The sequence below is a fragment of the Microtus pennsylvanicus genome, chromosome 13, assembly GCF_037038515.1.
Source record: "Microtus pennsylvanicus isolate mMicPen1 chromosome 13, mMicPen1.hap1, whole genome shotgun sequence".
Classification (NCBI taxonomy): domain Eukaryota; kingdom Metazoa; phylum Chordata; class Mammalia; order Rodentia; family Cricetidae; genus Microtus; species Microtus pennsylvanicus.
Window position 1 is genome coordinate 76,184,436 of NC_134591.1, and position 23,494 is coordinate 76,207,929.

The 23,494-nt window shown below is 48.4% G+C and overlaps 1 protein-coding gene across 1 annotated transcript; it reads left to right on the plus strand.

Annotated features, from left to right (window-relative positions):
* The first annotated feature begins 566 nt into the window (after positions 1-566).
* Positions 567-23,391, plus strand: Exosc10 (exosome component 10). Its single transcript, XM_075945033.1, has 25 exons — positions 567-710; positions 1,710-1,846; positions 3,405-3,528; positions 3,935-4,039; positions 4,285-4,450; positions 4,611-4,725; positions 5,261-5,336; positions 5,501-5,611; positions 5,860-6,003; positions 6,864-7,054; positions 7,578-7,734; positions 10,087-10,235; positions 10,372-10,422; positions 11,238-11,349; positions 14,256-14,306; positions 14,448-14,526; positions 14,624-14,730; positions 17,501-17,596; positions 17,799-17,873; positions 18,313-18,394; positions 20,037-20,113; positions 21,339-21,510; positions 22,019-22,080; positions 22,684-22,760; positions 23,269-23,391. The coding sequence occupies exons 1-25, from the start codon at positions 600-602 to the stop codon at positions 23,297-23,299; spliced, it is 2,658 nt and encodes an 885-aa protein (XP_075801148.1). The 5' UTR covers positions 567-599; the 3' UTR covers positions 23,300-23,391.
* The last annotated feature ends 103 nt before the right edge of the window (positions 23,392-23,494 follow it).

The window sequence follows — 23,494 nt, forward strand, 5'->3', positions numbered from 1 at the left end:
GAGATCCGCCTGCGCCTGCCTCCCAACTGCTGGGATTAAAGGCATGCACCACCACCGCCCGGCCCCACTCAGTTTTTTGTTTTTAATTTTAAATTGGAAAAATCCAGTCCAAGTGTGGTATGCACACCTTTAGTTTCAGGACTTGGGAGGCTGAGGCAGGCTGATCTCTGAGTACCCAGTCCTGGGATTAGTGGCCTGGACCACCATGCCAGCAGAGAAAAACTATCTTTAACTATGATTAAAACTGTATTTTCAACCAGGCGGTGGTGGTGCACGCCTTTAATCCCAGCATTTGGGAGGCAGAGGCTGGCGGATCTCTGAGATCGCGGCCTGCGTGGTCTACAGAGTGAGTTCCAGGACAGCCAGGCTACATAGAGAAACCCTGTCTTGAAAAAAACACACACTGTATCCTCCAGTACACACTGTAGAGCACAGGACTGTTAGTGCTACAGTGTGATTTTACTATTGAGAGCCATGCTCGGTAACTAGGTACAAGCCTGGTGGGGAGGTAGCGGAGAGGCCACCTGTGCGCACGCGCGCTAAGCCCGCCTCGGTCAGCCGGATCAATCTCGCGAGAAGAGCCACCCTAAGACGGAAAGATGGCGCCTCCCAGTCCCCGGGAGCATCAGGCCGCGGCGGCCACCAGCGCGACCAAGCCTGACGAGGAGATGGTGCTGCCTGGCTTCCCCGACGCAGACAGCTTCGTGAAAGTGAGTTCGCGGGCCCCGGGACACCCCAGGAGCCCCCTGTGCTGGCCGGAAACGGGTCTGGGGCTGCGGAGCAGGCCCTCCGGGCTTCCGGCGCCCGCCACGGCGGCTTCACGGCGCGCAGCGGGAATAGCGGGAGCCGAGCGGGAGCGGAGGGCACCGCGCTTCCGGTATGAGCGCGTGCCGCTTTGCGTGTAAAGCCGTGTCCGCGCCCTCAGAAGGGCGTCCTTGTCGTCCACGTGGCGCACCCTGCGCTACCTCGGGCCCAGCAGCCCGTGGCGGAAGAGCCCGTGCTGTCCCCACTATGTACAAACGTCTGTAATGTTGGGTTGAACGTCACCTGTCACAGTTGCCATCGAGTCTCTCGAAGTGCCAAAGCGCTTTCACCAGTGCTCCTTGAGCATAAAAGGATTCGTGTAATTCTGTGTTCACAAGATTGACAATGCTGTCATTAGACCTTAACATGACAGCCACTATAGACTGGTTCCCGTTACCGCACGACTGGGTCGTCTGCAGTGTCTGAACTGTGTGTTGCTGATGGATGTGCATCAGACCCACAGAAATACAGTAGATTATTCTAGAAAGCGTCTCCGTCTGAACTTAGTGATAGCATCCATATGCCAGTCAGTGTTCTAAGTGATTGTAGTAGCTCATTTAATCCTCCCAATAACTACCTTTTACTGTGCCCATTTTTCAGAGGTGTAAACTAAGGTCGGTATGAACAAAAAACTTTCTTCAAATCACAGTTCATAATAAACTTTCATATCAGGAATGGAAATATAACTCAGTTGACAGGGTGGCTGCCTAGTATATGTGAAGCCTGGGGTTTCGTTCTCGACACCACATAAACCGTGTATGGTTTTACACCTGTAAGTAATGCCAGCACTCAGGAGGTGGAGGCAAGGTTTTGTTTTTTGTTTTTCTTTTTAATGAATGAATAGAAATCCATGTTTTAAAAGTGTCTTTTCCTCTGAATTTTTTTTTTTCCTCTGAATTTTTCAGTTTGCCCTTGGGTCAGTAGTGGCGGTGACCAAGGCATCTGGGGGCCTGCCACAGTTTGGCGACGAGTATGACTTTTACCGAAGTTTTCCCGCCTTCCAGGCGTTTTGTGAAACCCAAGGAGACAGGTTGCTTCAGTGGTGAGTACTGCATGTTATGTTGGCTGGAAACCATGGTAAGAAAGGCCTCAGTGGTAGGGGCATTATAGGTGTGATGGGGTCCCTGGGTATGAACCCCCGTACTGACAAACTGAAGGAAGTACTGGCTGAATGGCAGTAACAAGGATGACTATAAGCAGGGATAGCCTGTGGTTGCTGGGGGGAACAACAGCTCACTACGGAGCTGGAACTCGGTGTGTATACGAAGCTAGACTTGAAGTCTTCCTTTGCTTCCTGAGTGTTGAAATCGCAAATGTGAGCCTTCACATCTAGCATGAGCTGTGATTGTTAAAGATAAATTAGCCACAGCTGGACCATGGTGGCTCGCACCTTTAATCCCAGTACTCGGGAGTTCGGGGCCAGCCTGGTCTACGGAGTGAATTCGGACAGCCGGAGTTGTTACACAGAGAGACCCTATCTTAAAAAACAAAGCAAAACAAAAAAGGGCCACCAGCAAGGTGGCTCAGTGGACTAAAGGCGCCTGCTGCTGAGTCTAATGACCTGGGTGTGATCCCTGAGACTCAGATGTAGCGGGTATAGAATCCGCTCCTTCAGTTTGTCCTCTGGACTGTATGGGTAGGTCGTGAAACACACACATACACACAAAATATCTTTTTTATTATTATTTTTAATTTTAAAAGTCTTTTGCTGGTGGGGGAGGGTGGTGGTGGCACACACCTTTAATTCCAGCACTTGGGAGGCAAAGGCAGTCAGAACTCAAGGGAGTTCAAGGCCAGCCTGGTCTGTTGAACGAGAAGGGCAGCAGTCAAGGCTATACTTTTCTTCTTTTTTTTATATATTTATTATGTATACAGTGTTCTGTCTGCACGTATGCCTGCAGGCCAGAAGAGGGCAGCAGACCTTATTACAGATGGTTGTGAGCCACCATGTGGTTGCTGGGAATTGAACTCAGGACATTTGAAAGAGTAGGCAATGCTCTTAATCTCTGAGCCATCTCTCCAGGCCAAGGCTATACTTTTCTCATCTGTTAATTGTTAAGAGAAATTACCTTGAAGCTGTTTGTTTTTTATTGAAAAAAGGTCTCATTCATTAAATTGCTTAGGTTGGCTCCTAACTCACTGTGTGGCCCAGGCCTTGAATGTTCAAGCCTCCTACCTCTGCATTCTAAGAAACCAGGGAGCGTCACGGGCGTCTTAGACCTGGCTTTGGGTCTTGTCTCTTAAAGGTTGCTGTGAGAATGTTCATTAATTAATTAATGTGGGAACCCTGTAAGCCATTTGGGGCTGGAGAGATGGCTCAGCGGTAAAGAGCATTGTCTGCTCTTCCAAAGGTCCTGAGTTCAATTCCCAGCAACCGCATGGTGGCTCACATTACCATCAGTAATGAGATCTGGTGGCCTCTTCTGGCCTGCAAGCATACATGCAGGCAGAACTCTATATACATGAATGAATGAATGAATGAATGAATGAATGAATGAATGAATCTTTAAAAAAAAAAAGACAAGCCATTTGGGTTTTTTCCGATATTATAGATTGGTGGAATAAAGGCGCATGCGCTGACTTTGGCTTTCCTCCTCTAGCATGAGTAGGGTAATGCAGTACCACGGGTGTCGCAGCAACATTAAAGATCGGAGGACCGTGACTGAATTGGAGGACAAGTTCGATTTACTAGTTGATGCCAACGATGTGATTTTGGAGAGAGTGGTGAGTGTCTCCCCGTCCACATAAGTGAACTAACAAACACAAAGCTCAAATGTTAAAATGCAAGGGAAAACCCCAGCATTACAGAGCATGGTAAGGCATAACTTTAGCCAGGCCTAGTAGCCATGCCTATAATCTCAGCACTAGGAAAGCAATGACAAGTGGATCTCTGAGTTCCAGGCCAGCCTAGTCTATACAGTAAGACCCTAAGACCCTATCTCAATAAAGAAAAAAGAAAAAATTTTTATGTATATGGCCGGACTCAAACTCACTGAGATTCACCTGCCTCTGCCTCCTGAGTGCTGGGATTAAAGGTGTACCCCACCACCGCCCGGCCTCTCTCTTGTAAATGTATTTATTCAAATGTCAGGCAGTTAAGATCCTAACCCAATGCCTTGTCTCCTCTTAGGGTATATTACTGGATGAAGCCTCAGGTGTGAATAAGCACCAACAGCCCGTCCTCCCTGCAGGACTGCAGGTCCCCAAAACAATAGTGTCTAGCTGGAACCGGAAGGTGAGCTCCCAGTCGGGTTTCACGGGCCCACGTCATTTTAGTTTGCATTTCTCTTGTGGCACACTGCATGCAGCGGGGTGCTCCCCGCCTTGAGTGGTCTCCCCAGCACACTCAGCCCGCCTCCTTCTCCACGTGTCACTGGAACCTCACATGCAGTAACATTCCATGTGTCTGGTTGCTGAGTTGGATTCCCTTTCCTGCTTCATCAAGCCATGTTTTAGTTGATTCATATGTGTTGGCCGTAGGCAGGAGAATATGGGAAAAAAGCAAAATCTGAGACTTTCCGACTGCTGCATGCAAAAAACATCCTCCGACCTCAGCTCAGATTTCGGGAGAAGATTGATAATTCGAACACGCCCTTTCTCCCCAAAATCTTTGTCAAGCCCAATGCTCGGAAGCCCCTCCCTCAGGGTAAGTGGTGCAGTCGCTGCCTGTGAGTCCTTCATTTGACACATGCATTAGAAGGGAACGGACTTTCCTCCTGCCTTCTGTTCCTGCTCCTACCAAACTGGAAGGCAGAGAAGTGTGTGCTCCTGTGTCATGGTGTGTTTGTCACTGCTTGGCTCTCCAGCTCTCTCAAAAGAAAGGCGGGAACGTCCACAGGATCGTCCTGAGGACCTGGACGTGCCCCCTGCCCTGGCAGATTTCATCCATCAGCAGAGGACTCAGCAGGTTGAACAGGACATGTAAGTGCACGGGGCTTTCTCCTCGCCTTTCTGCCGCCTCATTCAGCCCCTTTGTCTACAGTCAGTCTCGGGCTGACCTTGAACTTGGCTTTCTCTTTTAGTACCGAGATTACAGGTGTATGGACTCCATACCTGGCCCTTCATGCCTTTTTTTTTTTTTTTTTTTGAGAGAGTGTGTGTGTTATCCTCCTTTTAGTGATTGTGCTAACCCAGCCTGTGTAATTCCTGAGTTTTCCTTGTTGGGGGTATGGGTGGTAAGACATGGTCTCACATATCCCAGGCTGGCCTCACACTTACCCTGGCCTCACACTGACCCTGAACTTACGACCCTCCTGCCTTCACCTCCCAGACGATGAGATTATAGATGTCTGTCCTTATCCCCAGGTTTATCTGGTACTGAGGCTGTGTTGGACAAGCACTGTAGCAACAGAGCCCCAGCACAGCCGCCATGTTTGTTTACACACATCGTATCTGAGCAGCCATGTGTCTTATGAATGATGAAATTCATCTCAGGATTTCTGCTGTATTTACTCAGGTTTGCACATCCTTATCAGTATGAACTCGATCACTTCACTCCACCTGAGTCAGTGCTTCAGAAGCCGCGGCCACAGGTTGGTGCCTAGCCCAGATTCCAAAGCTGCAAACCTGGGAAGAACGAAGCGTTGGCTAGTTTGGTGCAGTAGCTTTGGGAGGCTGAGGTGTGGGGTCATTCCTCAAGCTTAGAGTTCATCCTGTACATAGGGTCGGCATGTAACACTCTCCTTTCTTGGTCCAGTTGTACAGACCTGTGGAAGAGACACCCTGCCACTTTGTATCCTCCCTGGACCAACTCGTGGAGCTCAATGAGAAGCTCCTGGGTTGTCAGGAGTTTGCAGTGGATCTAGAGGTACCTTGTAATTTTCCTGTGACTTCATCTACTTGCAAAGTCTAAAGTTAGCACAATCTCTTTTGTCTTTACGTTCGGGGGCCTGAAACAAGTATTGCACCAGTCCAGGCTGGCCTTGAATACATCCTCCTGCCTTAAAAAAAAAATTTCCGAAAAATTAGTCATGTAATTTTATAGCTGACTTTAAAAAAAAAAAATGAAGGAATATGTACTAACCCTTTCCCCTACACTCCCTCTCTTTGGTTTAGCATCACTCATACAGAAGCTTCCTAGGATTGACCTGCCTGATGCAAATTTCCACCCGGACGGAAGACTTCATCATTGACACCCTAGAGCTTCGAAGTGACATGTACATTCTCAATGAGAGCCTCACAGACCCGGCCATCGTTAAGGTCAGCCATCCTGCCCCCTGCCCGAGGTGGGAATGCAGTGCTTCCCAGTCTACCATCTTGTTCTTTCCACCTAGACCCGTGGACAGAAAAGCCATGTCATCTCCTATCCCGAGGGTCTACGTACCTAACTGCTTAGTTCTAGACCCCAAAAGGGCCTTTACCACGTAGCTTATTGCTATCCGGAGACATAAATCATGGTAGTGAGTTTCGCTGAGCCCAGTCAATTGGATTGCTTGAACTTAAGGACACACCTGGAGCTAATAGGACTCCTAACCCATACCATGGTTCAAAAGCAGTTGCAGCCCTTAACAGCATACGGTTATAAGCACAAAAGATGGCCGTGGCCTAAATTTAAAAAAAGTGCTGCTTAAACTGGGCTGTAGTGGTGCACGCCTTCAATCCCAGCACTCGGGAGGCAGAGGCAAGCGGGTCTTTGTGGTTTCGAGCCAGCCTGGTCTACAGAGTGAGTTCCAGGACAGGCTCCAAAAGCTACAGAGAAACCCTGTCTCGAAACACACCACCCCCCAAAAAAAGCACTTAAAAGTACATACATTGCCAGTGGTGGATGCCTTTAATTCCAGCAATCAAGAGGCAGAGGCAGATGGCCAGCCTGGTCTACAGAGTGAGTTCCAGGACAGCCAGAGCTACTCAGAGAAACCCTGTCTGGGGAAAAAAAAATAAAACAAGACAAAACTACACACACTGGGTTGAGGATATAATTCAGTGATAGGATGCTTGCCTAGCAGTTCCAGGGTTCCATTCCTACTAATGTTCTGATAGCCCAGAGGTAGGGTTAAGTAAGGAGACAGATGAATAGCCTGGTGCTGCTGTGAATTGCATGGTCTTGATTTTGTTTCCAGGTCTTCCATGGTGCTGACTCTGACATAGAGTGGCTACAGAAAGACTTCGGGCTCTATGTGGTGAACATGTTTGACACACACCAGGCAGCACGGCTTCTCAGCCTGGCTCGTCACTCACTTGACCATCTGCTGAGACTGTACTGTGGTGTGGAGTCAAATAAGCAGTATCAGCTGGCAGATTGGAGGATACGGTCAGTCGGCTGGTGGTGGGTGGAGATGTGTGAGTGCGGGAAAGAATCTGTTAAATTGGAAATTAGTGCCAGGCACACCTTTAATCCCAGCACTCGGGAGGCAGAGGCAGGTGACTTGAGTTTAAGGCTACACAGAGAAACCCTGTCTTAAAAGAAACATTATCAAACCCTTTACCCTCCTCCCAGCACTAAATCCCCAGGTGCTACGGGGACGACATCTTGGTCATGCTCACAGCAGTCTTAAGTGTGTGTTCCCTTTCCATAGCTGAGGTAAGAAAGTACAGAGAGGGTAAGGACAGACAGGTGGAGCTGCAAGTCACCCCAGCACCATAGTTTTAACCTTAGCATCCCTCTGTCTCACCGCACCAAGTTAAATGATAGTGTGTTATACCAAGTTGCAGTAAGTGTCTGTGTAGCATAGTATTGGGAAGGAATCTTTGGAGTGAGAGGAGAGCCAAAAAAGTTTTTTCACACAGCACAAAGGTGGTGACAGTCATGGAAGCTATGTCTCTTGCAACTCTAGCCCTCTGCCAGAGGAAATGCTGACCTACGCCCGGGATGACACCCATTACCTGCTTTACATCTATGACCGCATGAGGCTGGAGCTGTGGGAGAGAGGCAACGACCAGCCTGTCCAGTTGCAGGTGGTGTGGCAGCGGAGCAGGGACATATGCCTCAAGGTACCATGTCCCCACAGCTATACAGACACCCAGCACGCTGTTGCTGTTTTGGACTGAGTTCTGCTTATTTCTTTTTTTAATGGCTCTTGGGGCAGAGAGATGGCTCATTGGTAAAAAGTACTGTCTGCTTTTCTGGAAGATCAGGATTCAAATCCCAGCACCCACATGGCAACTCAAATTGTCTGTAACTCCAGTTCCAGGGGATTTGACTCCCTCACACAAACATATATGCAAACAAAACACCAGTGCACACACACAAAAAGAAAGCCTGGCGGTGGTGTGGCACATATCTTTAATCCTAGCACTTGAGAGGCAGAGATAGGAGGCTCTCCTCTGATCTAGGGGCAAGCCTGGTCCACATCGAGAGTTCCAGAACAGCCAGCACTACATAGAGAAACCCTATCTCGAAAAGTCACACACCCCCCCCAAAAAAATTGGTTCTTATGATGGCTTTTATACATCCTTGTCATCCTTTTTCTTCATCCTCTTCTCCTGTCCTTCTGACTCTTGCTGCTCGGCCCCCCACCCCTACCCACCAATGACTCTGCTTTCTTTCTTTCTGGTTTTTCAAGCCAGGGTTTCTCTAGCTTTGGAGCCTGTCCTGGAAATTGCTGTGTTGACTAGGCTGGCCTCAAACTCACAGAGATCTGCCTGCCAATAGCTGGGATTAAAGGCATGTGCCACCACCGTCCTGTGACTCCTGATTTCATGGCATGCATCTTCTATTACTGTGTGTTTCCTTTTCTCCCTCAAGATCTCTTTCTCCCCTCTGATGGTCACTTCTCTGATGATCTACACACACCTTGTAAGTCTAGGTTCCTGTATCCGGGAAAGCTCTCAGGACCCATGCAGAATCTGGCTTGTGTTAACATGATGATCTCAGATTCCATCTGTAATCCCACAGGTGTCACAATTTTATTTTCCTTTATGGCTGAATAAAATTTCATTCTGAGGCAGAGACAAAGAGGATGGTTCAGTGTGAACACCAGAACCCCATTTAAAAAACAAAACAAGAAGCCGGGCGGTGGTGGCGCACGCCTTTAATCCCAGCACTCGGGAGGCAGAGGCAGGAGGATCTCTGTGAGTTCGAGACCAGCCTGGTCTACAAGAGCTAGTTCCAGGACAGGCTCCAAAACCACAGAGAAACCCTGTCTCGAAAAACAAAAAAAAAAAAAACAAAAAAAAAAAAAAACAAAAAAAAAAAAAAAACAAAACAAGACAAATAAAAAAAAAAGTAGTCCTGGGTGTGGTGGTGCATGCCTTTAATCCCATTACACTAAAGGCAGAGGCAAGTAGATTGCTATGAGTTCAAAGCCAACCTGGTCCACAGTGAATTCCAGAACAGGCAGGACTTCATAGTGAGACCCTCTCTCGGGGTTAGGGATAGGAGGGAGCACCTGTTGCTCTGCCAGAGAACCTTGGTTCAGTTTCCAGCACCCAAATGGCATAGGACCTCTATGGGTGCTAGTTACATACATGATACACAGATACACAGGCAAAATACTCAAACGCATATAAGAAAAAATTGCATTTTCCTAATGGAAAAGACTCTTATGCACCTTTTTAAATGCTTACTATTTCTGTTTCTTTCTTTGAGAATTTTTTCAGTTCACTGGCCTGTTTACTGATGAAATGATGTGGGTTTTTGGTGTTTCAATTTTTCAGTTACTTAGAAGTACAGAATGCTCATGACTTTGGGCGTCACCCTTATGCAGAAGCCATCTGAACCTTTGTGTCGTGACAATGTCAGTGTGTGTGTTGCTACCACGAGCATACTCACTTTGCATTTTGTTTTGGTTTGGTTTCCTTGCATTCTGAGAATTCAGTTCAGAACCTCACATGCAATAGGCAAGCACTGCCTCACTGAGCTCTATATCCAGCCTTTGTTTCAGGTGGTTTGTTGGTTTTTTGTTTTGTTTTGTGTTTTTCGGGGCAGGTTTTCTCTGTGTAACAGCTCTGACTGTCCTGGAACTTGTTCTGTAGACGAGGCTGACTTCGAACTCACAGAGATCTGCCTGTTTCTGCCTCCTGAGTGCTGGGATTAAAGGCGTGCACTATCACTGCCCAGCTTGTTTCAATTTTTTTAAGACAAGGTCTCACCAGGAAACCCAGCCCGGCCTCTCGCTTGTTGCCCTCCTGTGTTAGCTCCTCAAACCTAGCTCCACCTTTATCCTGTAGTGCAAGAGCCAAACATTTTAGAGAGCCCAGGGCACAGTTTTTTACCCCACTGATGTCTTTGCTTTTTTACAGTGCTGAGGATCAAGCCAGGGCTTCATGTACATTGGGCAAGTGTTCCACCACTGAGCCTTTCCCTATGCTCATTGATCGTGAATGTTCTTTAACATTTTGCAGAAATTTGTCAAGCCTGTCTTTACGGATGAGTCCTACCTTGAGCTGTATCGAAAGCAGAAAAAGCATTTGAACTCACAGCAGCTGGCGGCCTTTCAGCTGCTGTTTTCCTGGAGGGATAAAACAGCCCGCAGGGAGGATGAGAGCTACGGGTGAGGATGTGGGGTTCCTTTAATGCTTATGGGCCCAGCAGAATTGATTGTAGAGTCTGGCTACCGTCTCCTTCATTATAGTGTTTAGTGAGCTTACTAGTTGAACGTAATGTGAGCCCATTGTGTTTTCTTCCAGATATGTTCTACCCAATCACATGATGCTAAAGATAGCCGAGGAACTGCCTAAGTAAGTCTCAGAGCTGAGTAACACGCTCTCTCTTCTCAGTCACTCTCAGTCCTTCACAGCCGGGCATTCTGATTGCGGCTGCTTGAGGCTGTACTCAGAGGTTAGTACCCCAAACTTGGAAGGGAGCCACAGTCCTTGCCTGAGGGCTCCTGGATAAGAACTAAAACTTCTGAACTGGTATATCTCATGGCTAGTGCCAAGTCTGCTGCAGTCCCTTTGAGGGAACTGTCCCACATTATTTCTTGTGTCTTTGTGTCTTTCTCTAAATTTTTTTCCTTTTTTTTTTTGGTTTTTCGAGACAGGGTTTCTCCGTAGCTTTGGAGCCTGTCCTGGATCTTTCTCTAAATTAAAGCCTCAAAACTTTTAAGCATTGTGTTGTATTAATTGGAGCATAAACAGGAATAAGAAATTAGAAACCTGTTTTTCTTGAGGCTTGTCTCCAGCTCTCGCAGTTTGTAAGACAACTAGAGGAGTGGGCTAAAAGTTGGTGCAGTGAAGATCGCATGAGCAGGTGGCTGGCCTGGACTGGTTTATGTAATCGTTTAGAACTTCTGTGGCCTTTTTTGGGGGTTAGGGGGCTAGGCCGAGGGGTCCTCACTCCATGAGCAAGATTGGCCTCACTACCTTGAACTTGTTATCCTCCTACTTCCGTGTCACAAATGCTGTTCTTGGTGATGGTGTGCTGGGGTTGGAGCCCGAGATTTGAGCGTGCCAAGCAAGTGCTCTGCTACCCAAACTCCAGCCCATTCATTGCTATTGGGAAACCTTGAAGGCTGTGTCTCCATGGTGAGGTGAGTTTCTGTCCTTGTTTTCAGGGAACCTCAAGGCATCATAGCTTGCTGCAACCCGGTCCCACCTCTTGTTCGGCAGCAGATCAATGAGATGCATCTCTTAATCCAGCAGGCTCGAGAGATGCCCCTGCTCAAGGTATGCGGTGTGTCACCCAGCAGGCCTCTTCTTCAGCACTTTCCTCCTGTGGCCTCCTAAAGCTCTGAGCTGCTCTCCTCTTCTCAACCGCCCTGAGGAGTAATGACAGCTGGGAAGCTACTGGGTGTGCCCTGTTAGATGTAGCTGTGCTCGTTTGGGGGTTTGGGGTTTTGAGGTGTGGCTTTATTTTTTGATGATAGGGTTCAAGCTCAGGGCTTCCTCATGCTACACAAGTACTCTTCTGATGAATTATTGACCAAGCCCATGAAATTTATTTTAATTTAATTATATATTTTGTTTTTTCTAGACAGGGTTTCTCTATTTAACAGTTCTGGCTGTTGTGGAGTGCACTTTGTAAACCAGGCTGGCTTAGAACTCACAGATATCCACTTGGTTCTGTCTCCTATTCTGGGATTAAAGACATGTGCCACCAACACCCGGCTTTAATTTTTTATGTATCTCTATTTATGCATGTAGGCATGTGTATACCACAATATGCTTGTCTAGACCAGATTACACACTTGCAGGAGTCAATTCTTTCCTTTTACTACGTGGTTCCTGGGGATCAAACTCAGGTTGTCAAACTTGGCAGCAAGAGCCCTCGCACAAGCAACTGCATTTTTTTTATGACAGTCATAAACTAAGCCTTATCCTTTATATTTTATGGCCTTTTTGATAATTTGATAGCAATTTGGGCCATTTAATGGTTATGGTAAAGCAGTTAAGTGGGTAGAGGAGTTGGAATAGGGGTCCTGGTGTCGAGAGCTGTGTTTGAACCTTTATGGAGAGGGCTGGCAGGGAAGGCTCCTGGTATTTAGTTGCAGGTGGTCTGAAGTGCTTCCCATTATTGCTGAGCCTAAGGACTGTGGAGGAACCCTCCACCTGGATTAGATTTGCTGATAGTGGGAGCAGGATCCAGGACCACAAACTCTGAAGTCAAAGAGGGGAAGGAGGAAAGTGATGGGAGAACGGGAATTCAGAAAAATCAATTTTCGTTAAGGAAATACTGAAGTGTTTATAAACATGATGGAAGCGAGACCTCCCACAGGAAATAGAGGCATAGCTGGGCATGCAGAACACACCCATAACCCCAGCACTTGGATGCGGAGGTGGGGAGGGTCAGGAGTGCAAAGTCATCCTCAGCTACCTAATGAGTGTGAGGCTAGCCTGAGCTTCATGAGACCCTGTCTCCAAAAAGAAAAAAAAAAAAAACCCTATCGCCAAGCGATGATGGCACATGCTTTTGATCCCAGCACTTGGGAGGCAGATACAGATGGATCTCCCGAGTTTGAGGACAGCCTAATCTACAGAGTGAGTTCCAGGACATCTAAGGCTACACAAAGAAACCCTGTCTCTAAAAGACAAAAGAAAAACAGCCGGTTGTGGTAGTGCACACTGGTAGGATTTGCTGAAGGAGGCAGAGGCAGGAGGATCACGAGTTCGAGGCCAGCCTGGGCTACACATTAGCCAGGCGATGGTGGCGCACGCCTTTAATCCCAGCACTCGGGAGTCAGAGGCAGGCGGATCTCTGAGTTCAAGACCAGCCTGGTCTACAGAGCTAGTTCCAGGACAGGCTCCAAAGCCACAGAGAAACCCTGTCTCGAGAAAAAAAGAAAAGAAAAACAAAGAACTGTCAAAATAATATGGTAAAGGCACTTGCCACCAGTGTGATGCCCTGAGCTCAACCCCTTACCACTGAAGGGGAGAATCCGCACCCTTAAGTTACCCTCCAGCCTGTTGGCTGTGTTTGAATGAATGAGTAAATGAGTGAATGGATGTAATAAAAAAAAGAAATACAGACATGTACTTTGTGGGAATGTCTGCTCTCTATGTAGGCAATAAAGCTTGTTAAAATTCAGCTTACATGGTTTTTTGGGGGGTTTTGCTCTAATTCTTGCCCTTCCTTTTGAAATAGAGTTTTCCCATACAGTCTTTTTTAGGTCAACCTTGATCAACTGTGTGACCCTGTAGCCCAGGCAGGCCAGGTACTTTCAGTCCCCTGCCTCAGCCTCCCAAATAAATAGGATTAGATTTGCATCACCACATCCACCTTTCTTAGGATAACTTCGAATGTGCTGACTTGGTAGTGATATAAATATGTGATTCATACGTTGAAAGATTATTGACTGAAAAGTCTTAAAATGAAAGAAGAAAGTGTGCTGCAGTTGTCATGTTAAGATAGCCTTCTGCAGTGGTGGCACACGTCTTTAATCTCAGCACCAAGGAGCAGAGGCAGGTGGATATCTGTGAGGTTGAGCCCAGCCTGGTCTACAGAGCGAGTTCCAAGACAGCAAAGGCTACACAGAGAAACCTTGTCTCCTAGGGTTTGGGTTGGGGAATATTCTCCTGAGACTGGTAACAGCTCAGAGGGAGGGTGTTTGCCGCTCATGTGTGAGGCCCTGGGTATCCCAGCACCACATATGCGCACACAAAGGCTTCCTTAGTTTTGTGGTTTGTATAAGTAGAAAGCATGCTGGCTGCCTGAGACGACGCCAGGCTCTCTGAGCCATCGTGTCATGCCACCTCCTGACAGAAACTCATCTTCCACGTTGTCGTCATCGTGCCTGAGCACATCATAGTGTCAGTGCCCGCGCTGAAAGGAGGGAGGGATGCAAGGTCTCCTCCTGGCCCTAGGAGGCGGTCTGCTGAGTAAGCATGTGTTGTTAACTTTACACAGCTTTCCTCAGTTTCTTTTTTTGTTTGTTTGTTTGTTTTTTGAGACAGAGTTTCAAGTAACCCAGGATGGCCTTAACTTCTGGTCCTCCTGCTCCCACCTCTGGAGTACCGGAACTATAGGCATGTGCAGTCACACCCACTGGGGAGTCAGACCCAGGGCTTCCAGCATGCTAGGCAAACACTCTACCAACTGAACTACATCTCCGGCCCTACTCTTCTTTCCTCCTTAGTCTGAAACTGCAGCTGGAGTGAAGAAGAGCGGACCACTGCCTAGCGCCGAGGTACAGTGTCACAGCTGCTGTCTCACCTATGGGAGGGGTGGAGACCACAGTCCCTGACAGGTCAGTGCTGTTCCACTGGCCAAGAGCTCCTGGCTGGCTTCTGAATTTTACATGTGGTCTGCTGATTTCTCTTTGATGCAGAGATTGGAGAATGAGCTCTTTGGACCCCATGACTGTTCCCATGCCCCTCCAGATAACTACTCGATCACCCCAACTGATGGTAAGATGGAGGCCCTCTGAATTTCCAGAGAGTTGGAGGAAGTTTTCTGGGCCCAGACCTCCACATGTCTAGATCTTGCCGACTTCCGTGTCTCTAGGGTCTGTGCCACTTCAGAAACAGCCAAGCCTCTTTGCTGAGGGCGAAGAAGAGACCTCTGTGGATGCCAGATGCCTTCTTGCTACAGCCGTCATCACTATCTTTAGTGTGAGTAGCAAGAACCAGGGGGACTCAGGTTCCTGGGGTTGGGTGCTCTTATCACATGGGCTGTCTGCCTAGAGATGTGCATGTCCTTCTGAGACCAGGGCCAGAAGGAAAGCTAGAGAGAGGTGTGGATCAGTATGTGTGTGTGTGGGGGGTATCTCCTGAGCACTGGGTGTGAGGAAACCCTGGAGGAGGGACTAAAGCCATAGCTCAGAGGTTACGTGCACCCACATGACGGCTTCTGCCATCTGTGATTACAGTTCCAGAAGAGCTGATGCTTTCTTCTGACCTGTGTGGGCACTCGGCACACACACAGTGCACATAAATATACACACAGGTAAAACACTCATACACATGAATAAGTCTCTTTAAAAAAAAAAACGGCAATGATAGCACAGGACATTAATGCCAGCACACAGGCTTCAAGGGAAAGTACCTGATAAGGAGACACTGGGTTGACTTGACAGACAGGAGCAGGTCCAGCTATGGCAGAGGACCAGCAGGGCTCAACAGACCGCTCGCTCTCCTGAACTTGGAGCGTGTGCCATGTATACCCTCCTGCATGTGCTTTTGGGGGAGACAAAGAAAGGCCCTTGAAACACAGTTTCTGCACTGAAGCTCACTAGAAGAAACGTCAGCAGCCAGTGCGGGCTTTAGGGAGAGTGTCCATTCTGGAGAGCCTGTGTGGCTTGCCTAGCTGAGGCGTTCCTGGAACATGGCTGTGATATAGCCTCTCCATCTGATATCGCTGGGCTGCGTATTTCTGCCTGTGATAGCAACTCTAGGTTCCCTGAGACGGCCAGGCCCAAAGGACTTGCTATGCAAGTGTGAGGATTACAGTGTGGATTCCCAGAAACCAAAAGCCAGACGCTGTAACAGACCTCTGCAATCCCACTGTACCTGTGGTGAGATGGGAAGTGGCTCATGGACCAAGTAGCCTGGAAATCAAAGTGGTGAACAAGAGGTTGTCCTTTGACCGCTGCACAATACACATATATACATTTTAAAAAGTCCTGAATGATCGGAGCGGGAGGGAAATGGGAAACGGGGAGGAGGCGGAATTTTTTTTTTTTTGCAACAACTAAAAAAAAAAAAAAAAAGTCCTGAATGAGCCAGGTGGTGGTGGCTGGTGGTGCACGCCTTTAATCCCAGCACTCAGGAGGCAGAGGCAGGCGGATCTCTGTGAGTTCGAGACCAGCCTGGTCTACAGAGCTAGTTCCAGGACAGGCTCCAAAGCCACAGAGAAACCCTGTCTCGAAAAACCAAAAAAAAAAAAAAAAAGGAAAAGTCCTGAATGAGCCAGGCATCGTGGCCAACACCTTTAATCCCCAGCACTTGGAAGGCAGAGGCAGGTAGATCTCTGAGTTCAAGGCCAGCCTGATCTTCAAAATGAATTGGAGGATAGCCAAGGTCACACAGAGAAACATATCTCAAATAAATGTTTTAAGTTTAGGTGATTTTTTTAAAGAATATCCAGATTTAATGGGATTCCTAAGCAGTTATTTTTTTTATAGATTTATTTATTATGTATACAACATTCTGCCTCCATGTATGCCCGCACGCGAGAAGAGGGCGCCAGATCTCAGTACAGATGGTTGTAAGCCACCATGTGGTTGCTGGGAATTGAACTCAGGACCTCTGGAGGTGCAGCCAGTGCTCTTAACCTCTGAGCCACCTCTCCAGCCACCCTCCGAGGTGATTCATGAAGAAGGTCCAGGAGTTGCAGCAGCTGGCAGAAGCTGTCACGTTTCAGCAACTAAATTCGTGAAGCCTCTTTCCTTTTTTCTTTTTAATCAGGATCTCATTCTGTAACCCAGTCTGGCCTTAGGCTTGCAGTTTACACTGGTTGCCCTTGCGGAGGACCTGGGTTTGATTCCCAGACCCAATGGCAGCGCACAACCATTTATACCTCCAGTTCCGGGGGATCCAACACCTCCTTCTGATCTCCATCAGCCTCAGGCACACATGGGATACACATACATACATACATGCAAACAAAATGCTCACGCACATAAAATTTTTAAAAATCACTTGGGTTTCTCCTATCTCAACTTTCCAGGGTGTGGTTTGCAGGCCCTGCTCCTAGCTAGTTTTTTGTGAACTTGAGGCTTCATTGACATGAGAATCTGTTAGCTGGAAGAAGACTGTACTATCTCTATAGAGTTTCTGAATCCAGTTGAAAACAACATTCTGTTGTATGTGCTCATTGGCTCCCTGTCAAAAAATGTATAATACTACATTTCATATTTCATGTATCAGACCTGTGTTTTTATTCCTGCTTTTCCCCTCTTAGTGACAGGGCTCTTCAAGAGCAGAAGATGGTGAAAATACCACAGGCCTTGTAGGCTATGAAGGCAATATGAGTTCATTAACTTGCTGGTGTATCAACTCACGCCTTTAATCCCAGAAAGAGGTGGAGCCCTCTGAGTGTGAAGCCATCCTAGTCTACACAGCTCAAAAAAACAGAATTGGGGCTGAAGAGATGGCTCAGTGGTTAAGAGCATTGCCTGCCCTTCCAAAGGTCCTGAGTTCAATTCCCGGCAACCACCTGGTGGCTCACAACCATCTGTAATGAGGTCTGGTGCCCTCTTCTGGCCTGCAGAGATACACACAGACAGACTATTGTATACATAATAAATAAATATTTAAAAAAAAAAAACAAAGAATTTATCAGTTCAGGAACTTAATCTTCCCTGTTGTGGTCCCAAGAAGGTGTCCTGATGGTACAACATAATCATGGTTAGAAGTGATGGGTTTTGGTTTGTCCTTGCAGGAACCTAGTGCTGAGGAAAATGGAAAGACTCCATTGACGGTGGCACAGAAAAAAGCCCAGAACATAATGGAGTCCTTTGAAAACCCGTTTAGAATGGTGAGTAGTGCAGCTGCACAAGCCAGCAGGAGCTGCAGGGAATTCTGCAGCCACACATCCTTTCCCCTGGGAGGAAAGAGGGCTGTGGAGGGATCGTCCATGGTGTCCTGGTCGAGACTCTGGAGTTACTGGCAATAGTAGTGCCTCTGATGGGCGAGGTGCCTGCTCTTGGCATTTGTAGTGACTGTTTCCCCTTCCGCAGTTCCTGCCTTCTCTGGAACACAAGGCCCACATTTCTCAAGCAGCAAAGTTTGATCCTTCTTCAAAAATCTATGAAGTAAGTAGTTTTTCAAGCTTTGGAGCAGTTGATTTCAAGGGGCTCCTGACCTGAGTGGGGCTCCAGGCTCTTACGGGCTTCAGATCCTCTATAGGCCTCTGAGAACAGAGGAGAGGCCCTTTCCATCTAAGCATAATCTAGGAAGAGACTTAACTGTAGCCCAGTCCTCAGAAACCTTTGGGGATCTCTATAACAAAGGGTTGGGGCTGGGGACAAAGCTCAGCTAGTAGGGTGCTTGCCTGGCTTATGTGGAGCCCTGGTGTGATCCCCCAGCACCACATAAAGCCTGCAAAAGATGGTGTGTTCAGCTTCGGGGTGCATGGCTTAGGATGTGTGTCATTCTAAGGTTGGCACGCCTCATTTGCCTCTGAACAAGTAGGCACTCCTCCGTAGCTGCGTTTAGGCAGGTTGTTTTGATCATTATCTGTTTTCATTATAGATCAGCAACCGCTGGAAGCTGGCCAGCCAGGTCCAGAAAGAACCTAAAGAAGCAACAACGAAGAAGGCTGCTGAGCAAACAGGTAGTGTTCCAGTCCTTGTAAACATGGGCTCCTGTGTCGGGTGCTCTGTGTTTTGTGGGGGGAGGGAGGTCAGAGAAAGAGGTCGCTCCAAGATGAAATTTTAAGGCCTGTGTTCAGCAGGAAGGTCCACCCTCTGATGAGCTTAACTGAACAGCCATACAAATGCATATTTATTGATGGTTACACAAAGTTGTTTGTGGATTTTTTGGGTTCGTTTGCTTGTTTGGGGTTTTTTTTTGTTTTGTTTTTGTTTTTCCCGAGACAGGGTTTCTTTGTAACAGCCCTGGCTGTTTGTCTTGGACTTAACTGTTGACCGGACTGATCTTGAACTCAGAGAGATCCACCTGCCTCTGCTTCCTGAGTGCTGGGATTAAAGACTCGCACCCTAGCCAGGCAGGCAGGCAAAGTTGTTTCTTAAATGAAGTATTTCCTCATACCAAAGTCCCTAATCTAATCTACGTGTCTCTTCTAAAGGAATGTATCACTTGCCCTCGTGACTTTAGTCCTTTATTGTGTGTCATTTGCAGTACTTGATAATCCAAGTGCCTGAGGTGTGCCCGAGTTGTCTTGTAACCAAAGTCATGCAAAGGCTGCAACGCCCCCTCAGAAAGCAATCACTGTTTTCCACGATTCTGTGCTCTTTACTACAGTGATCTTCAAGGTCCATGTCCTTCTAGAAAACAGCTGTTCACTCTAATGTCCACCCCAGATGCAGCAGCTCTCTAAATTCTTCTAAAGTCTTCGAAGGGACAGCCCTAGCCATCATTCTGATTGAGGACGTTGAATGATGGTGTCTAGTAGGGATCACTGACAGACAGGGCAGTGGGCAGAACAGGCCCAGGTCCAGCCTCGTGCAGTTTAGCTTCTACTGGGGATGGCGCCCAGTCACTCACTGCCTGCGTGTTCTGTGCCTGTAAAGCAGGGTGCTGTGTGTAGAGAGGAAAGAGGCAAAGAATGCGACTCTGATGCTGGTGAGAAAAGGCAGCCTAGGTCTCCTGACGTGAAAGAGACCAGCACGGATCCAGGGGAATGTAGACTGAGACTGAAACAGAGTCCAAGCTCCCGTGTGGTAGCCGGCTGGCATGCCCAAAGCATGGCAAGGCAGGACTGCCCAGAGTACCCCCGGGAAGAGATGGGCAAGTAGGCAGGGCTCCGTGAGGACTGGCTGGCAGGTCCCTAGAGTGACTTGGCAGGGCTCTGAGCTGAGAGATCCAGCAGATACAAAGAAGAGGGACAGAAAGCCTAGTTGAGAAGCACAACAGGAATAGGTGACAGATTTGATGTCAGAGCCTGGCCTCATCCTTTCTTAGAGCCAGGGCTTTCTGGTAAGTTGGGTGAGACATGGGAAAGGAAGGTATAGGTGGCAGAATTGGTTCTGAACAGCTAGCAAGGTAGGGTTAAGGTTGTGAGAGAAGTCCATCTTTAAAATGAGGCCTGACACCTAGCCATTGACACTGAGTCAGGGAAGCTGCTAGGTGCTTGACCTGCCTCCTGAGAGGCACAAACAGGGTGAGCCTATTGTTAGAGGCTGCAGTTGAGGCCAGAGAGCACTGAGCTGAGCCCAGTGGACAGCAGCGCTGACCCTTGTGCCCAGGTTGGGTGGACAAATGGCAAGAAGTCCACACGTGGTTCTTTCTCACAGCTGCCCGGAAACAGGCAAAGGAGGAGTCTGAGGCTGCTGCGCTGGAACAGGCCATCCCGGTGCGGCAACAGGCCGCAGTAAGTGCTACCTTTTCCCCTTTTCAGATGTAGTCATGTTTGGGGGTTTTCCTGGACCACTGTCAGAGGGCTCTCTCTACATCCGAGCTTGAATAATCTCTTTTGCAGCTGACTTGGTCTTATCAGTTGGCGCCCACTCTCTTCTCAAATTAAGTGATACTTGAATCTTGAGTTTTCTTTTTTCTTTTTTTTTTTTTTTTGGATTTTCGAGACAGGGTTTCTTCGTAGCTTTTTGGTTCCTGTCCTGGAACTAGCTCTTGTAGACCAGGCTGGCCTCAAACTCACAGAGATCCGCCTGCCTCTGCCTCCCGAGTGCTGGGATTAAAGGCGTGCACCACCACCGCCCGGCCTTGAATTTTCTTAAGATTTCTTTGTGTCTTTGGTAAACCCTCTTAGCACTGGGCTATGGCCTGGCAGAGGACATTGCTGTGCCCCAGTCTACCCTAGAGAAGCCTCTTTTTTCTTCATTTCTAGGGGGGAGGGATTGGGTGGGTGTCATTATCCCCTATCCCCCATCATCCCCAAGACAGGGTTTCCCTGTGTAATCCTGGCTGTCCTGGTATTCATCTGTAGACCAGGCTGGTCTTGAACTCAGAGATCCACCAGCCTCTGGAGTGCACCTCCACGCCTCATGAGACCTCTTTATTCTTACCACACCCAGACCATTCTAGAATTCCATTCTTTTTTTGTTTGGCTGGTTTTTGTTTTTTTGTAGCTTTGGAGCCTGTCCTGAAACTGGCTCTGTAGCCCAGGCTGGTCTCGAACTCACAGAGATCTACCTGACTCTGCCTCCCGAGTGCTGGGATTAAAGGTATTAAAGGTGTGTGCCACCACCCCTTTAATCCATTCTTAATTCCATTCTTAAACTCTTGCCTTAGTTGACCTGATAGCATTGTCAATTAGGAACTTGTCCCTAAATTCCAGCCTCAGCTCTCTTCCCTGCTGTTGAAGCAGCTTGAGTTCCCAGCTCATACAGGTTGAGCATCGCACATCCCAGTCTGATACCTGATATCTGAAATGCCCACTTTCAATAACTTTCTTAGTGCTGACCACAAGTGGAAACTTCTGTCCAGAAGTACTCGAGGTTGCATGGAATTGTCTGCAGGCTGTATGTCTAAGTGAATCTCACATTTAGACTGGGCTGGACCTCCCAGTGATGCAGTCTAAGTGCAAGATCTCTGCTCGCACATTCTCATGCAGCCCTCCTTGCTTGTTCACCTTGCAGCTAGAAAATGCCACTAAGAAGAGAGAGAGAGCCACAAGTGACCTGAGGACCACAGAACAAAAGCAGGAGAAGAAACGGTTGAAAAGCTCCAAGAAACCCAAGGATCCAGAACCCCCAGGAAAGGATTTCACACCTTACGACTACAACCAGTCAGACTTCAGGGCCTTTGCTGGTAAGGACAGAGAGAACACTAAGGAGACGCATGGCCATTTGAGGTGCAGGGAGTACAGCTTTCCTCAGAGTGAGCCCCGCCCAGGACACAGGAGAGAGAAGCTGCCTGCTCTCCTTGAAGCAGATCTCAGTAGCCCTTGTCTGTGGCTCAGCAGGGGGTCCTCCATTGTGACCCTTATTTAGGTTCCCCTCCCACATCCATAGTATCTAGGTTGAGGTCCCTGTGATGTGAAGGATGTGCGTGTGGCACTCATGATTTTGTAGCAGCCTCTAGAGCTTGGAAAAGTGAGAGAGCAGACTGGACAGTCACACACTGAACGCTGTCAGGAGTGTTGCCTCAGCCCACATTGTCCTGGGTCATAGTGACGCTGACCCCTGCCCCTACTAGCCTGGGAACAGACCTGTGGGTGGCATAGTCTCTGGAGCAGAGGGAAAAGGTCCTTCCTGAAGCCAGAGCTCTGGCCTGTCAGCCTGTGTTCGCTCACTGCCATGATCGCTTTTGCTTTCAGGGGACAGCAAATCCAAGCCCTCCTCCCAGTTTGACCCAAATAAGCCGGCACCTTCTGGCAAGGTAAGGCTTCAGATGGAACCTGCTGCCTGCGGTACTCTTGTCCTCCTGGACCACAGTGGCAAGCCGAGACTCCTTCCCTCCTAGACAGTGCTGCCAGCGGTCCCACAATCACTGTTTTATTGTTAATGTGACAAGTGCGCCAAAGTCAGGGTAGCGTTGGGTTGTCTGGCCTTCCACCGTGGGCTCCGAGGCTCTCAAGTCACTGGCCTTGTGTGGCTGAGCCGTCCTGCTGGCTCCTGTGTCAGCATTTTAAAAACACAATGAACACTATAGTTAGTGCAGGTCACCTTTTTGGTGCGGGTGGGGATAGTATGTTTTGCCCTTTGTTGAAATGGAGTCCTTCCATCTGCCACCGGGTCCCCGAGGTGATGCCCTACAGTGAAGGGGCTGTGTGGGTAACTGCTGGCTACATCAGGTCTGTGCTAACCAGGCTGAATTTGAGGTTTAGTAAGTAGTGGGCAGGACTGTGCAGAGCCCTCCTGTCCCTGTCAGCTCAGCCTGCCAACCGCATGCTGGGGTGAGAACTGACTGACCATGCTCAGGTGTCTTCCCCAGGGCTGGTGGCCGAGGTCGGTGTAAGAGTACATAACTCTTCTCTTTCAGAAATGTGTTACAGCCAAGAAATGTAAACAGTCGATGGGGAACAAAAGCATGTCGTTTCTGGCTGGGAAGTCAGACAGGTAGGTGACAGTCGGCCCCACTGTACCTGGGAGAACAGCAGGAGAGTGCAGCACCAGGGTTTCCAGCAGTGCCGAAGCGAGACTGCTCTGTCACCCAGAAAGCAGGAACACACATGACCTGCGCCGTGCCAGCGTCACTCTCCCATGACATGATGTCCTGCATCCCAGACCTCAGTTTCCAGCATTCTCCCATTTTCCTTTCTTAGACTGTAGTTTCTCACTGGGTGCCCTCACTTCAGCACATGGGTGGGAATTTTTCCCACACCGTGTTTCTTAGGGGTGAGAGAAATCAGCAAGTGGGTCTCACTGGTGTTTTCATAGCATGACCTTGAGCTCAGGTTCCCACACGGGAAGCAGGACAGACCTGCTGCCACAGCACCCACACAGCTCAGCGCCCAAGCATAAGCTCCTGCTGCTCTCCTGCTCGGCCCTCCTTTGCGGTGTATTACTCAGATCTGCACAGCACCTAAACCCGAGGAAGTAACCCTGTTCTCATCTATCTCCGCAGAGGCTTCCGGCACAACTGGCCAAAGAGATAGTGTTGGAGAGATTCCTGGGGCTGCAGGCAGTGTTACTTTGTACAAACCCATTTTAATTTTAGAATCATTAAAATCCATTCCTACTGATAGAATGCTGGTTCTGGCTTTTTTGGTTTGGCTTGGCTTGGCCTGGCTTGGTTTGGTTTGCTTTCATTTCAACCCAGCTCTGGCATAAAGAACAGTGTCACCCTGTTC